This window comes from Eutrema salsugineum, unplaced genomic scaffold, assembly GCF_000478725.1.
Source record: "Eutrema salsugineum unplaced genomic scaffold, Eutsalg1_0 scaffold_10, whole genome shotgun sequence".
Lineage (NCBI taxonomy): Eukaryota > Viridiplantae > Streptophyta > Magnoliopsida > Brassicales > Brassicaceae > Eutrema > Eutrema salsugineum.
Genome location: NW_006256908.1, coordinates 10,745,169 through 10,760,530, shown reverse-complemented (window position 1 = coordinate 10,760,530; position 15,362 = coordinate 10,745,169). Strand labels below are relative to the sequence as shown.

The 15,362-nt window shown below is 34.6% G+C and overlaps 3 protein-coding genes across 4 annotated transcripts; all 3 read left to right on the top strand.

Annotated features, from left to right (window-relative positions):
• Positions 1-1,859: 1,859 nt before the first annotated feature.
• Positions 1,860-4,712, top strand: LOC18027522 (laccase-5). Its single transcript, XM_006411230.2, has 6 exons — positions 1,860-2,016; positions 2,116-2,267; positions 2,350-2,594; positions 2,692-2,820; positions 3,071-4,033; positions 4,335-4,712. Exons 1-6 carry the CDS (start codon positions 1,915-1,917, stop codon positions 4,463-4,465), a joined length of 1,722 nt encoding a protein of 573 aa, XP_006411293.1. The 5' UTR covers positions 1,860-1,914; the 3' UTR covers positions 4,466-4,712.
• A 1,264-nt stretch (positions 4,713-5,976) lies between these two features.
• Positions 5,977-8,020, top strand: LOC18027521 (dehydration-responsive element-binding protein 2C). Of its 2 annotated transcripts, XM_024148536.1 has the most exons (3): positions 5,977-6,172; positions 6,663-6,735; positions 6,850-8,020. In XM_024148536.1, exon 3 carries the CDS (start codon positions 7,001-7,003, stop codon positions 7,823-7,825), a length of 825 nt encoding a protein of 274 aa, XP_024004304.1. In that variant the 5' UTR covers positions 5,977-6,172; positions 6,663-6,735; positions 6,850-7,000; the 3' UTR covers positions 7,826-8,020. The 2 variants fall into 2 exon arrangements, with proteins under 2 accessions (XP_024004304.1, XP_006411292.1); XM_006411229.2 differs by lacking the exon at positions 6,663-6,735 and having other exon boundaries at positions 6,001-6,172.
• Positions 8,021-11,825: 3,805 nt separating this feature from the next.
• On the top strand, positions 11,826-13,010 carry LOC18027520 (abscisic acid receptor PYL6). The gene has a single exon (XM_006411228.2). It carries the CDS (start codon positions 11,971-11,973, stop codon positions 12,604-12,606), a length of 636 nt encoding a protein of 211 aa, XP_006411291.1. The 5' UTR covers positions 11,826-11,970; the 3' UTR covers positions 12,607-13,010.
• The last annotated feature ends 2,352 nt before the right edge of the window (positions 13,011-15,362 follow it).

The window sequence follows — 15,362 nt, the reverse complement described above, 5'->3', positions numbered from 1 at the left end:
TTCTGTATTTGTGCAAGTATGAAAACAACGATGAGATATTGCAAAGTCTAATGGGAGGGTCAAAGCTGTTAGGGAGAAGCCACCTAAACCCTAAAATTGACCATATTTCCTATGAAACATAAAGGGTATAGAATACTTTGAAAGATTAATACCTCATAAAAGTTTAGGTTCTTATTATCTTATATACCTTTAAAAACCGTTGTGTAATTCAAAACTTGAAACAAAAATGATGTATTAGGCGGTTAGACTGTTATAATTTGTTTTAAATGATAGGATCATAGGACAGAGTATATTACAGTTATGACATGGACATGCGCTTAATTCGACTTTGTTTAGGTATTATACTGCTGAATGTAGGTGACCACATAAAGATAAAAGAAATACTACTCCAGAATTGTAGTTATGCACGTTTTCTTTCTTTGATTTATTTAAATATCAACATTTTGGGATCTCAATAAAAATTAACGGATGTTTTATACTGACAATAATCCATGGCTACATCATAACCTATTGGAAATGGCGTTTCTGATGGATAATCGTTATTTTACCGACGAATCAGTAACTTCTTTTTATGCAACCTCTCTGTTGTTAATTTCCACATTTTGACAATATTTCCCTATCATATCACTTGAAGACATAATTATTATTTACGATAAACCGTGTGGCTCTTCGTAACTCTAATACACGGATTATCTTGAACTAATTCAAAACGGAAACTCAACCGGTCACCAATACTTTTCTCCTTTGCGGCTCTGCTTTCATTAACATTATTTTTTGTTATCCAATACCAAACAACCCAAAAACAAGAAAACGAACCAAATCATAACGAAATAGACTACCATAGTTAGCCATGATTTTGGATACAGGATGTGAAAACATCGTACCCATATACCTATATACAGCGATATAAATTTTCATTCTCAGAACGATTCAGAGCCTAGACCCACCATCTCAGCCTTATATATCAGAATAATGCCAAAAAGTGTCATATTTTTCTTGGAGAATAAATACAAAATGAAATGTAAATATTATTTGTCGTATAAAAAGGAATGTAAATATTATATATTCCTATACATGCAAGATAATTGTAGGAGCATGAAACTGTTCTTCAAGCATAGTTCATAACATATTGTGTGCTTATCTCAATAATGTTATTTCGTTTTCTTATCCCAAGACCGAACAATATAAACGGGATCAAAGATTTAAAATCCCATTAATAACGAAAACGAGTAAACGACTAGCATATTAACTAGCCATTATCACCCATAAGATCTCCAACATTAGAACGATCATATCCAAAGCCTTCCATAATAGGAATTTATGATAATGGCAATCAAAAATGTTCAATCTTGCTGAATATATTGGTTCATGCAGGCTAATTGCATGAGCCTATATACATTGCGTACTAAAATTTTGTTGGTACGCAAAACAACAAAAACTTAGGCTCCAAAACAAAATTCCTTATAATATATTTATTTGTACTATGTTTATGGCAATTATGGAATATTACATCCAAAGTCAATAGAAAAAGCGTGTTAACCAAGAATTCAAGAGACGTAATCACCTTTCCATTTTTTTTTACTCCGTGATTGATTTTTTTTTTTCTGCTAGGCCCCAGTGGGTGCAACTACTCTTAGTGTTGAACCAAGTTTTGGCCTTCAATTAAATCAAAACCTAATCCTCCAACCGCATAAACAAAGAAATTTATCACAAATTAAATTAATGTACAAAAGACAATAAATACAATAAACTACTTATAAAAAAAAAGAAACTAGCAACAATCTTAAATAGGTATTGTCTTTGTCTCCCTATATAAACTCCATTCGAATTCCCAACACAACACATTCTCTCTTCTTCCATACACTTCATCTCTAAACCCTCTCGCTCTAGCAGAGGTTTATAAACATCTCATCGATGGAGATCATCAAGAGCTTCCTCTGTTTAATCTCTTTCACAGTTCTTCTTCTCTTCACCGTTGTAGTAGAAGCCAACAAAGCACACCACCACGAGTTCATTGTAAGATCACATTTCACTTATTAAATGTTTTCAATTAAAAACTATGTAGATGAAGATGTATATATGCTTACAAATATAATCATATGTATATATACACAGATACAAGCGACGAAAGTGAAGAGACTATGTGAAACACACAACAGCATTACGGTCAACGGAATGTTTCCCGGTCCAACACTTGTAGTCAACAACGGTGATACTCTCGTTGTCAAAGTCATTAACCGGGCCCGGTACAACATCACAATCCACTGGTAAAAATACGATTAAACCAAACTCACGTATACCGTTATCAAAGCATCAGCGGTTTACAAATATTGAACCGTGTGGAAACAGGCACGGTGTGAGGCAAATGCGAACCGGTTGGGCTGACGGACCGGAATTTGTGACTCAGTGTCCAATCAGACCGGGATCAAGCTACACGTACCGGTTTACAATTGAAGGACAAGAAGGTACACTTTGGTGGCATGCTCATAGTTCGTGGCTCAGAGCCACTGTCTATGGTTCAATTCTCATCCTTCCTCCTGCTGGCTCGTCTTACCCATTCCCAAACCCTCACCGCAACGTCCCACTTCTTCTCGGTAATTAAAATCATGATTAATAAATTTCATATATAATTGTGTTGATATATATCAATTGATTTTGATCTTGGTAAATTATGAATTTTTTTTAAAAAAGGTGAATGGTGGGATGCAAATCCGGTTGACGTGTTGAGAGAATCTCAGCGAACCGGAGCTGCTCCGAATATCTCCGACGCTTATACCATCAATGGTCAACCTGGCAATCTCTATAAATGCTCTTCTCAAGGTTTTTCACCTTTTTACTTTTCTTTTCACTTACTTGAGAGTAATTCTAATTATGTAAATGATCAAAAAATCTAGTCTCCATATTGATCATTCTTTTTCGGTTTTTTTCCTAACTGTCATAACTGACTTTGGTATATTTAATTCAGATAAATACTTTTAAGAAGAAAAAAAACAAAAGCATCACCCCAAAAGACAACCCAAATTAGTATATTATTAATTTTTATTTATATCATTTTTTTTTTTTGTTGTAGATACGACAATAGTACCCATAAATGTTGGTGAGACCATACTACTACGAGTAATAAACGCCGCATTGAACCAACCGCTATTCTTCACGGTGGCTAACCACAAATTCACGGTGGTCGGAGCAGACGCGTCATACCTAAAACCCTTCACCACCAACGTCGTGGTTCTTGGCCCCGGCCAAACCACCGACGTCCTCATAACCGGTGATCAACCACCAAACCGCTATTACATGGCCGCAAGAGCTTACCAAAGCGCTCAAAACGCACCGTTTGGCAACACAACCACAACCGCGATCCTCCAATACAAATCCGCCCCTTGTTGCACCAATAAGGGTATTTCCGTCAAACCCATCATGCCTCTTCTCCCTGCCTACAACGACACAAACACGGTCACTCGCTTCAGCCAAAGCTTTCGATCACTAAAACGAGCCGAGGTTCCGACAGAAATCGACGAGAATCTCTTCGTAACCGTCGGGCTCGGTCTCAACAACTGTCCTAAGAATTTCAGATCAAGAAGATGTCAAGGTCCTAACGGTACACGTTTCACTGCATCCATGAACAACGTTTCATTCGCTCTCCCAAGTAACTACTCTCTCCTTCAAGCTCACCACCACAATATCCCTGGAGTCTTTACAACCGATTTTCCGGCGAAGCCTCCGGTGAAATTCGATTACACAGGTAGCAAAATAAGCCGATCTCTATACCAGCCTGTGAGAGGGACTAAGCTATACAAGCTCAAGTATGGATCAAGGGTTCAGATTGTTCTTCAGGACACGGGTATAGTAACTCCAGAAAATCATCCCATTCATCTACACGGCTACGATTTCTACATTCTCGCCGAGGGTTTCGGTAACTTCAATCCCAAGAAAGATACCGCAAAATTTAATCTCGAAGATCCGCCTCTCAGGAACACCGTTGGTGTACCAGTTAATGGTTGGGCCGTCATCAGATTCGTCGCAGATAATCCTGGTAAACCAAAATTAAATTTACCACCTAAAAAATAATTAATTATACATTAGGAGTGTTCCATACAAACATGATATATCCCAGATTTTGTCGGTTTTCTACGTATAATAGTAACCAAAGTATAACATCAAAATATTTATTTTTCGGTTTTGGTTTCTAAGATTTATAAAAAATTAATCTATTTCAACTATATTTTGGTTTTTAATCTAGTTTCTCGATATGGTCACCCCTAAAATTTAGATGACTTAGTAATTAATTATCGAGACTAACTAAGTTCATTGCATGCACACATGATTGAAAACAGGGGTTTGGATAATGCATTGTCATCTAGATGCACACATATCTTGGGGACTAGCCATGGCTTTCTTGGTTGAGGACGGAAAAGGGTTATTAGAGACAATGGAGGAGCCTCCGGCTGATTTGCCAGTGTGTTAGGAGCTCAAGATCCTTTGTTATATAAAACACATTATAGTTTTTATGTCATATTCAATTGTTTTTTTTTTCTTTTTGATATAGATACACCGGGTCTAGCTACTCCTGAGTTAGACCGGACACCCTCAGCTTTATTTTTCTACGATTATTGATGTATTCTTTTGACATTATAGTACCAATTCAGTGCTAAGGGTATCATGAAAGGTCATTTTCGTTTCTCTTTAGGCTAAATTGAATTACTCTCCTTCCATCTTTTTTCGTAAAGTTGTGTTTGACCAAGGCAATGAATTTGATATGCATGTTGAATGGTTGTTGAGCTAAAATTATATTTGTTTCCATAGATAAGCCTGGAAAATTAAGTGATCATAAACAATTTTTTTTTTTTTTGGCGTTATATAGGCTGAGTCAAATCGAGGGTTCAACCACATAATGAATTTTGATGTTTTAAATATTAGCAATTTTTTTTATGTTTTAAAAGAAATAAAAAACTTAGCTAGCCTAATTTGATTTCGTTTTTATATGCCTTTTTAGTATCGGATATAATATTGCTTTACTGGTAATTGAGTTCGTAACATTGTATATTTGAACTTGAATCAACTATGAACTAATTGGATCAACTACATCTTCCCTCGATTAGAAAACGAAAATAATTTGGAAAAACACGTGAAATGAAATGGAGTTAAGAAAAAGTGGCGTGGAATTTCAAGTTGTTAGTTGAGCTGATAAGTTTTGGGGCAAAAGTGACTTCCGACGCGGATGAATGATGAATATAGATCAACTTCGACATTACCAGAAGAAACAAAAGTTGTCATGACTTTGTTAATTTTTGAGTAATTAGTGCGCTCAAATTAATCATAACAATCTAACAAATATAATCATTCTTACACATGTTACCACTTATAAAAATAATCGGAAAATTGAGTAGATAGGAAATTAATATTGTGGTAGAACCCAAACAAAAAAAAAGAGGTAAAAATATGATTTATTAGTAGAATACGACGAATGCAAAACAAATATCATTAAAAAAAAAAACTCTTATAATCTAAAAAACCTTATAATTGCTACCTGTCTTTAGACTATAAAAACCTAGAATTGTTTTTTATCCAAACCTATAATTTTTTTTAAAAAAAAAATCTCATACACTTATCAATTTGGTTAATGAAACACCAAATCCGTACTTAGTAGACCTACTAAACAATAGTCCATAAAAAATAGTAACACGATGGACCAAAGCCCATAAAACAATGACTTGATTTCTGATTAGTCAAAGTCAAAACATAAATTATCCAAAGAGGGGCATAACCGAAATCACAAAGAAGCTCTGAGGGTAAAATAATCCAAAACAAACATAAATGGGAATAACTTAGGCCCAAAGCAAAAAGGAAGGACTGGATCCAGCCGAAATCAGAATCGGGAAAGATCGAGCGACACGTCAGCATCAAAATATCTGAAATATCAAAAAGACTTTTATAAATACGCTTCGCCTTCTACCACCTCAAAGCCTTAGCCTTTTTTGTTTTCTTTTCTCTCTGCTTACAAAAAATCAATCTTCTTTGATACTACTACTAATCTACTACTATCTATTACATTCAATCACCTTCACTTCTTCTTCTTCTTCTTCGTGCTCCCGACGGAAGTTTAATCGGAAATCGTCGTCTTCTGCTTCGTCGTTCGAGTGCTTTCTTTCATGCCGTCGGAGATTGTTGTCAGGTTTGTTTGAAACATTTACGATTCCCAGTGTGTATCCGTTCTAAATCGGTTCTTGTTTCGGTTGTAAATCTGGTTCCTGAGTGTTGGAATTTATGATTTGGTTTCTATAGTTTCGTGGTTGGTCTTGTGCGTATCGCCAAGTTTATTCGTGCACAGGGCAATAGGTGGAACCTCGGGGGTTTCAGTTTAGGGTTTTGGGTTCTTCGTAAGCAAATATTTTGTAACTAGTTGATTGATTTTGTGCATAATTTGTCTTTATGGAATGAGCTATATGCGATTGGTGGCTTCGTTTGTGATTAAAAGCCGTGGAAATGAGTGGGTTTTAGGCTACTTTTAGCTGAGAAAAAAATAAAAATTTTGGTTTGTCGTTTAATTGATGAGAGGTTCTCTGGGTATTCGGGAGAATCCTTAGGTGATTCTCTCTTTCTGAGTTTGTTCTGTTCTAATTTTGCTGTTGATTGAATCTTTTTTGCTCGCTGTAATGCTGCAGATTGTGAAACTGCTCATTGTATCTACTTTGATGTGATTACGTTCTGGAGTTTGAAATTTTTTTCTATTTTAAGGTGCTTTGATTCAACGTATAGTCGAGTGTGTTGCTTTTAAATTGCGAAGAGAAAAAGAAAATAAAAAGAAAAGAGGAATGGTAATCTTGCTTCTGTGCATTTTGATTCTCCCAGGAAAAGGAAGTCACGAGATGGTACCACTGTAGCTGAGACTCTACAGAAATGGAGAGATTACAATGAGCAGACCAAGGCTGCTTCTTGCAACGATGATGGTGGTCTCAAGTCGTTACGAAAGGCTCCTGCAAAGGGCTCTAAAAAAGGTTGTATGAAAGGCAAAGGAGGACCTGAGAATGGGATTTGTGACTACAGAGGAGTTAGACAGAGGACATGGGGGAAATGGGTCGCTGAGATACGTGAGCCAGGTAGAGGTTCCAGGCTGTGGCTTGGTACTTTCCCTAGCTCATATGAAGCTGCTTTGGCCTATGACGAGGCTGCAAGAGCTATGTACGGTCAGGCTGCCCGACTCAATCTTCCTGACATCACGGATGGCTCTTCTTTGATTGCCCCCACTGTGTCTAGCTCGATCACTACATTGTCAGATGAATCTGAAGTTTGTGCACTGGAGGATACACATGTGAGATCTGGTTTTGGTCACGTAAAACTAGAGGATGGTGGGGATGAGCTTGTTCCGTTGAAGAGCTCCATGTGTGTTAAAGAGGAGGTGGAAGTAAAAGAGGAAATGAGAGAGCTTAACTCAGCTGATGCTTCTGGAATTGAGCTGGCCCCGAAAGAGGAGACCTTAGATGAGTGGCTAGTGGGGATTGGCAATGAACAAGAACCATGGGACTTTGGCGTGGACGAAGTTTTTGATGTAGATGAGCTGTTGGGTTTATTAAGCGAGATCGATGTGTCTGGTCAAGAGACAGCACAGGGTCAAGTTGATAGAGAGTCAAACCTCACTTACCAGATGCAGTTTCCAGATGCTAACTTGCTCGGGAGCCTCGACCACACGGAGACTGCTCATCATTTCGTGCAGCCGAGTGAAACGGAGAACACTGGTATGGATTTAGACCCTCCCAGGTTCGATGATCTTGACATAGAAGACATAGATTTTGAAGGAGGGGAAAAAGATGATCAAGGCGGGAAATAAATATCTCAGATTCATATGACTGGCCTGATTTTGTGATTGTGCTCCGTTGTTAATTGTTTGAGCTTTTGACGCATTGTAAATGTCGTTAGGTCACGTAGGACAAGTTGGAAAATGATTCCTTGTTTTTTTTTTCTTGTGAATACATGCAAAGAAGTTTCAGACTTTGGATACTGTATATGATTTTCGAGCTTTGGATTTAGGAAAAGTTTTAACCTTTGGATATTATATAAAAAGTTTTCGATTTTGTATGCATATATGCTACAAAGTTTTCATCTTTGAAATTTGGAAATAAGATCTCACAGCTAATTTTCATCTTAGGGAGTGGATATGGACTAGTGTGATATTGCGTAGCGAGTTTAATTGACTTTTTTTTTTTGCAAGTTTGGCTTTTCCAAAACCGACATGGATTGTGCTTGGCTGAATTGTTTTCTTATAAAATTAGATAAATCAGGAGTGGATTTTGCGGTCTGCAGAATTTCCTCAGGTTGTTTTAGATTACATAAGCAATGATGTAAGAAAATAAGTGAAATATATTAGTATCTATCTGTATTATCTAAAAAAAAAAAGTATATCGGATTTCGGATATCTGAATGTGCATATGGGACATTTATTATATTAAAAGGGGGTATAGTTATCTCTTTTGGTCTCCAAAATCGTTTTTCTTGCTCGAATCTTGAAGATCTTAAAAGTCTGTTGAAAAATGAAAAAAAAGACAAGTTGGCAAAACTCTTAATTAAACTATCCAAACAATTGTGATTATGGTATTTGGCAATTGTACCTCCACAATTTTTCCCTCTGACAATGTGTTCTCTTTTTCATAAGATGTGATGCAACTCTGTTAGACAATTGTTGTTTTATATACTGCGCTGTAATGAGATTCACTCAAATGTCATCAAAAGGTTAAGTTTATCGTTGAATATTTATTTTCAACTGTAAAAAATGCATTTTTTTTTATAATTGTAGTTGGAGATTCTTATAATCTTAAGTAGAATAGTAATATTTTATGTAGTTGGAGTTATTTTTCTGAAAATTAATTTTCATAACAAACAAACGGCCGGCTTTTACTAGAAATGTCTATACTTATATGTTTAATCCATATGGCTAACTGAAAAGTTGACATTTAAACTACAAATGTAATATTTTTGTTTGTTATTTTCATTTTTTTATATTTTTCTCAAAAAAAAAAAAGAAAACAACAAAATATTGCCTTTATGAAAACTGAAAAGTTCTTATAAGTAAAGAATTGTAAGACTTTGGAATTTTAAGATTTATGTGCATAAATACAAATTGTTTTTCATAGAAACCGAATGACAGTTTTCATTTCAAATATATCTTCAGCTAAAAGTTAAAATTAGTTGGAAAAAAAAATTGTTGTGAAATTTGTTGTTTTGTTTGCTTTTTTGACTTTTTGTTAATGAAATTCTTTTGTTATACTTGCTTTAATCATCAACCGATCCTTCTATTCATTTTTCATATACTACATGCATATGTATTCAGACATTCATGCATGAATTGAATGTATGAACATGATTGAAGTCTCATTACTTTTTAATGCCAAAGGAGAAGCAAATCTCGATTCATATGATCATATCTATTCATAACGTGCTCATGACTATAAAGAGCACAAGATACGTTTCGTTTCTTTCTTTCAACGATCGATGATTTCAAGATTGGTCAGACGCATTCATTTGCTACTAACTGGAGAACCCAAATTTATCATCGTAATGTCATAATCGTTTTTTTTCCTTAGTGATCATGACCTTTTGTAAAAACACTTATCAGTATACCATCTGTATTCTACTCAACAAAGAAAATGCTCTCTTTACATCATTAAAAAATGAAGACAGTTTAACACATTTCACCCATATTAACGAAATTTTGAAACATACAAATTTACCTTTATTTTGATATACCACTAATCAAATATAAATCATTTATATTTAAAGTTTATTAGCTTTAAATAGGGGTAAAATTGAAATTGAGTTTGAAAAGTCATATTGAACTCTTTTAAAAAAAAAAAAACATAACTCTAAAACAATTAATACTTAATTTGCTTCACTTTGTAAATCATTTTACGATATTTTTGTTTGTTTTAAATTCAGTTTATATAATAGAAATTCTAATATGTTTTCTTAATATGTGTAAAGTAATCTTAAACGATTTAAATTCTGAAAAAAATGAGTAACTTTTTCATTACATGGAGAAAGTCTGAATTTGTACCATCATCTAATCGATGAATAACAGACAAGGAATGAGAAAACTTGAATTTGTATCTGTGAATCTTTATTTTATAATAGTGCTTCCACAACGGTCGAATAATTAGACAGAAAAAGTAAAACACATTTTCCACATCAACTTGTTATCTTAATTCTTTTTGTCTCATCAACTGGTGATGTGATCTGATCGATATATTTTTTACCAATGCGCTCAGTAATATGTAAGTATATTATTGGTGAGAGATTATGTCACCTAATCCGAAAGCTTATAAGATGAGCAATCTTAACATCGAGGACTGTGCAAAAAACTGCAAATTGTAAACTTTTTCTTCTTATTCTATAAAATGTTAGATTCAATAAGTAATGCAAATTGCTCTCTTATTCGTATTAATCTAACAAGTAGGACTAGTTGGGAATATGTATAGTTGTATAGTTGCTGGAAAATCTAATGCATTAAGTAACCCTTTATTATTTTTTCCCAATTGTTTTTTTTTTTTTTTGGTTTTATACCCACCACTCAAATTGAAGAGTCTAATATTGATCAATATAGATTTGATTTGAATATATGTTTGTGGAAGGAAACACACCAACGAAATATTGTCCAAATCGAAAATTTTACTGACTTTACGTTGGTTACTTTTAGCAACTGGTTGGTTGATTTTCATCTAACTCGTCTAATATTCTGTTATTTTATTTGTTGAAAAGAAGTTTGATTATTATGTCCTTAGTATTATCAAAACGCTCAAGTTGATTACAAGATGAGGAAAGCTAATTATGATGGACCCATGACATGCTGTTTTCACCAACTTGGAATATTCAAATTTCTATAGTTATTTTTGGTCAGGTAATTTTTTTACCGATATAGGCAGGACGTTCCAATGAATTTCAAGATCCACCAAGAAGACATCCCATAGTGATCATGCATGTTCTAGTGCATGTGTAACATCCAAAATATTGAATTTTCTCTGGCTATTTGTGAAAAAAGCTAGAGGCGTCGATGAGACGCGGATCTTGGACGTTGTGGAGTTATCTCTATTATTATGTAGTCTAGAAGCGCGAAGGAAGATAACTATTTACGGCAAAAATAACTCAATAGATAAATGTTCATAAGTTTCTTGATCATCGGAGAAATAGAAATGAGTTGTGCATTTGTTTCCCAATATCTGGCACGGTCCAAGAGCGTCTCGGCTCCATCTTGAAACATTAGTAAAGTATATTTATTTAGTGTTTGATCAGGTCTTTTTTTCTGGTTAATATGAGTCGGTTCTTGGTATAGGTAAATTTTGGCTTTCAGAAAAGTGAAGATAGCACAACTACAGAATCTCAAAACTAATTATATCAATTAAACACACAGAGAAAGAAAGAAAAAAAGCCATTCGAGACTCTAATTTCAGTAAAGCTTGTGTACTTTTGAAAGAATTTTTGGCTGCGTTTACATGCGCATTCGTTGTGTAAACTCAGTAAATAGCCAAAAACAAAACAAAACAAAAATAAATAACCGGTCATACTATCGAGAACCAATTCATAGATTTCCGTGGGGAACCGGGCCGGTCCTTGATATAAAGAGAAAGAGAAAGAGAAAGAGCTTCTTCTGTGAAAATACAAACTCCAAACAAATCCCAAGTGGACAAACGACGAACCCACACAAACTAAACTTCTCTATTTCTTCATCTATCTATTATCTGTCCACAGTACACTTGCATTTTTATATTTTTACACCCTCCTCCTTATATTTATATATATACTCTCTCTCTATATATATATCTACAAAGAAATATCTCATTATAACATCATTACAACATCTCATAGGACCTCACGAAGCAAACTAACCATTTCTCTCTTTTTTCTGAAGAGAGATCACAGAGCCAGAGAATTATAGGAGAGAGATCGAAAGAAGAGTGCTTTTCTTACACACGCATCGATTGAAAAATGCCAACGTCGATACAGTTTCAGAGATCTTCGACCGTCGCAGAAGCAGCCAACGCCACCGTCAGCATCCATCACCACCACAACAAACAGCTTCAGAAAGTGAGTCTCACGCGCGGGATGGCCGATGTGCCGGAACACGTGGAGCTTTCACACACGCACGTGGTGGGTCCCTCTCAGTGCTTCTCCGTCGTGGTGCAGGACGTGGAGGCCCCGGCTTCCGCCGTCTGGTCGATCCTCAGCCGCTTCGAACACCCTCAAGCGTACAAACACTTTGTAAAGAGCTGCCACGTGGCTGTCGGAGACGGTCGAGAGGTTGGCTCCGTGAGAGAGGTCCGAGTCGTCTCGGGTCTACCCGCCGCGTTCAGCTTAGAGAGACTTGAGATCATGGACGATGATCGCCACGTCATCAGTTTCTGCGTCGTGGGTGGGGACCACAGACTAAAGAACTACAGGTCGGTGACGACGGTGCACGAGTCCTCGTCGTCATCGGACGATAAGAAGAGAACACGTGTCGTGGAGTCATACGTCGTTGACGTACCGGCAGGTAACGATAAGGAAGAGACTTGCAGCTTCGCTGATACCATCGTACGTTGCAACTTGCAATCGCTGGCTAAACTCGCAGAGAAACCCGCCTAAATTCTCATAATCACTATTTTTTTTTTTAGTTTTTATTTTTTTTTCTATATTCTCTCGTTCAAAATTTATCTTTTTTTTTTGGATTCTCGAGGTGGGTTTGGGTTCTAGATTGTTTAACATCGTCGAGAATTTTTTCGAAACTACCAACAACAAAAGAAAAAAAAAAAGAAGAAGAAGGTGGTTTTGGTTTTTCGAAGTTATAGGGTTTTAGGGTTTGTTAAATTTCGTTTCGACGATACTTTAGCTTACCTTTAAAATCATTTCTTCTTGAACTCTTTTGTACAGTGTCTCTCGTAGCTTTTAATAAACAAAACATTTGATTGTGTAGGTTTTTTTTCATCGTAATATTCTTCTTGCCCAGTTACTTTACATATGTATGATATTTGCTTTATATAATGATTCAGCTAATGAGTATTGTTTCAATATTTCCGAGATTATGATCTCTAGTTTGAGTTTGATAAATTTTAACTAATTACATACCAACATTTGATTAATATGGTCACTTGTATAATTACTAACATGCATATACATAATATATGAAGAGAGTTGCATAATTACTAACATGCATATACATAATGTATGAAGAGATCTGAACATTTGTGGGCAATCTGAAAACCCATGTGCTGATTCATATGATCCGCTTTTCCTTTATCTTTAGAGAGAAATAAGTATTACGATGTACCTATACATCATTTGAATTCTCTTGCAATATACAAATGAAGGAAAGACTTACTTTGGCTTTTTTAATTAAACTGATCATTATCAGTTATATAATAAGAACGTTCAGTCCTTTGATGGAATAACATCGATTAACCATAGATTCGAATCAATATGTATTTTTTTATGAAATTCTATATATGGTATATATTGCTAGGCCAAGATAAATGGTGACAGGTAAAACTGAAATTTGGCAGGAAGAAAATCACCATTTATGTATTTATTTTCCTCATTTCGAAACTAACAGTTTTCAAATTATTAGTCATTTCATCAACTAACTTTCCATTAATACATAATTGATGATTTTATTTTGGTTCACCAAAAATAAATTAAAATTAGTCCTACTTTTATCCACCAAAGTGATAAAATACCTTGGGTTCTTTTTCAATTTTGGGATGCGTGAAACCGTTACAATAATTCAAATGTGAAAATAATTACTTTTTCCGATTCCTTGTCCTATATGTTATCGCATGAAGTAAAATGTAAAATATCAAAATCGAATTAATTTTCTATTAGTATTATATCGTATTTTAATATAAAGTATCCAATGAACAAGACGAAAAGACTTTCATTCTTTCAAAGTTTCCAAAAGCAAAATGAGTAAGTTGCTTTGTAGCTAACTGGTAAGATTTCGAGACTTGTGAAACCAAATTCAACATTGAATACATATATAGAAATGTATATGATCGTACGTAAAATGCAAGTTGGGGTGTAATAAAATCCAACTTGTTCTAGAAAAAACAAAGCATGCAAGTTGCAAGGAAAAAATAAAAGCCGCTACTATTCTTTAACGCCTTTTAGATATATTCCATAGATAAATATATATGCTTGAAAAACAAATTGATCATATAATTATTAACTTATTTATCATAATGAGTACGAAATATATGTAAACATTGTCGTGGAAGGAAGGAATTGCAAGTTGAGGTGCAAGTTGGCAAGGAGGGCTATTAATGTTTCTCCTCTTTTGGTCGTTTGTAAAATGACATTAAACCCACCCACCTTTCTTATTTTTATTTTTATTTTGCATCACTATTTTACTAATATCTTCTTTCACCTTTCATTATTTATAAATCCTTAAGTTTCGTTCATATTGTATTTTTCTTAAATATATTAAGTTATTAACATATGCATTTCCGTGTGAATATGAAATTTTGACCAATCTAAGAGAGTTATACGCTTTTTGGGGTTTGTATATTCCAATGAGGCATGTTGCATATAAAGTACTAGTATTTAACTATTTTTTTATATATTCAAATCTATATAAACATGCATAAAAGATTGTGGCAACGTACATAGCTGTGATATATTTACATACTTTTCAAAAGTAGAGGTGGTGGTTCATATTTTCATATATCCTAATCCTAGCTGGACTATCTAAACACTTTAACTCATTAAAATAAGAAACAAACTTTAAAATAAAATGTAATTCTATCTTTAGCCAATTCTGATATATTTCCATGTGTCTGAGAAAGGCAAACATAATTCAATACATGACATGAAGAATACCCCCTCCCCTAAATTGATTGGGGATGGACATTTTTAATTTTTTTTTGGTCGAAAACTGAAATTTATTTCAAACTAAAGAGTTCAACCAAGATTAGAGAGCCTGTTTAGCAATCAAGTCTGCCATAAAATTGGCTGATCGAAGAATAAATAAAAAAAAAATAACGTTAAAAGGAAAATATCGTTAACAGTAGAGCATGAATCTTTGTATAAAATCAGAGTTGAGGAGGTTGATGAGTAGCAGACTATTGTGAGAAAAGCTTTGCAAGCTCTCCATTTTTTCAAAAAAATTGCTTTATGTATATAGTGAAATTGTGATGTATTGAAAAATATGTAGCTCTAAAATATCCCATGAGAAAAAACAAAATTGTCTCACGCGAGTCGCGACCATGTAATACAGTACTATAGACCTTTTTTAGTTTTTTTTTTAAATAAAAAATAATCAACTAATTATCACCATTTAACCAAAGATTACTACACTAGAGACCATTAATTTTCTGATTCGCTACGTTAGAGGCTGCTTTTCATTCTTT

Excerpts from the sequence above, each read along its gene's own strand:
- LOC18027522 (XM_006411230.2), top strand. The coding sequence starts at position 1,915 with ATGGAGATCATCAAGAGCTTCCTCTGTTTAATCTCTTTCACAGTTCTT. Across the intron at positions 2,017-2,115 it reads CACACCACCACGAGTTCATT|ATACAAGCGACGAAAGTGAA; the intron begins GTAAGATCACAT and ends ATATATACACAG. Across the intron at positions 2,595-2,691 it reads CAACGTCCCACTTCTTCTCG|GTGAATGGTGGGATGCAAAT; the intron begins GTAATTAAAATC and ends TTTTTAAAAAAG.
- LOC18027521 (XM_006411229.2), top strand. The coding sequence starts at position 6,150 with ATGCCGTCGGAGATTGTTGTCAG. Across the intron at positions 6,173-6,849 it reads CCGTCGGAGATTGTTGTCAG|GAAAAGGAAGTCACGAGATG; the intron begins GTTTGTTTGAAA and ends TGATTCTCCCAG.
- LOC18027520 (XM_006411228.2), top strand. The coding sequence starts at position 11,971 with ATGCCAACGTCGATACAGTTTCAGAGATCTTCGACCGTCGCAGAAGCA.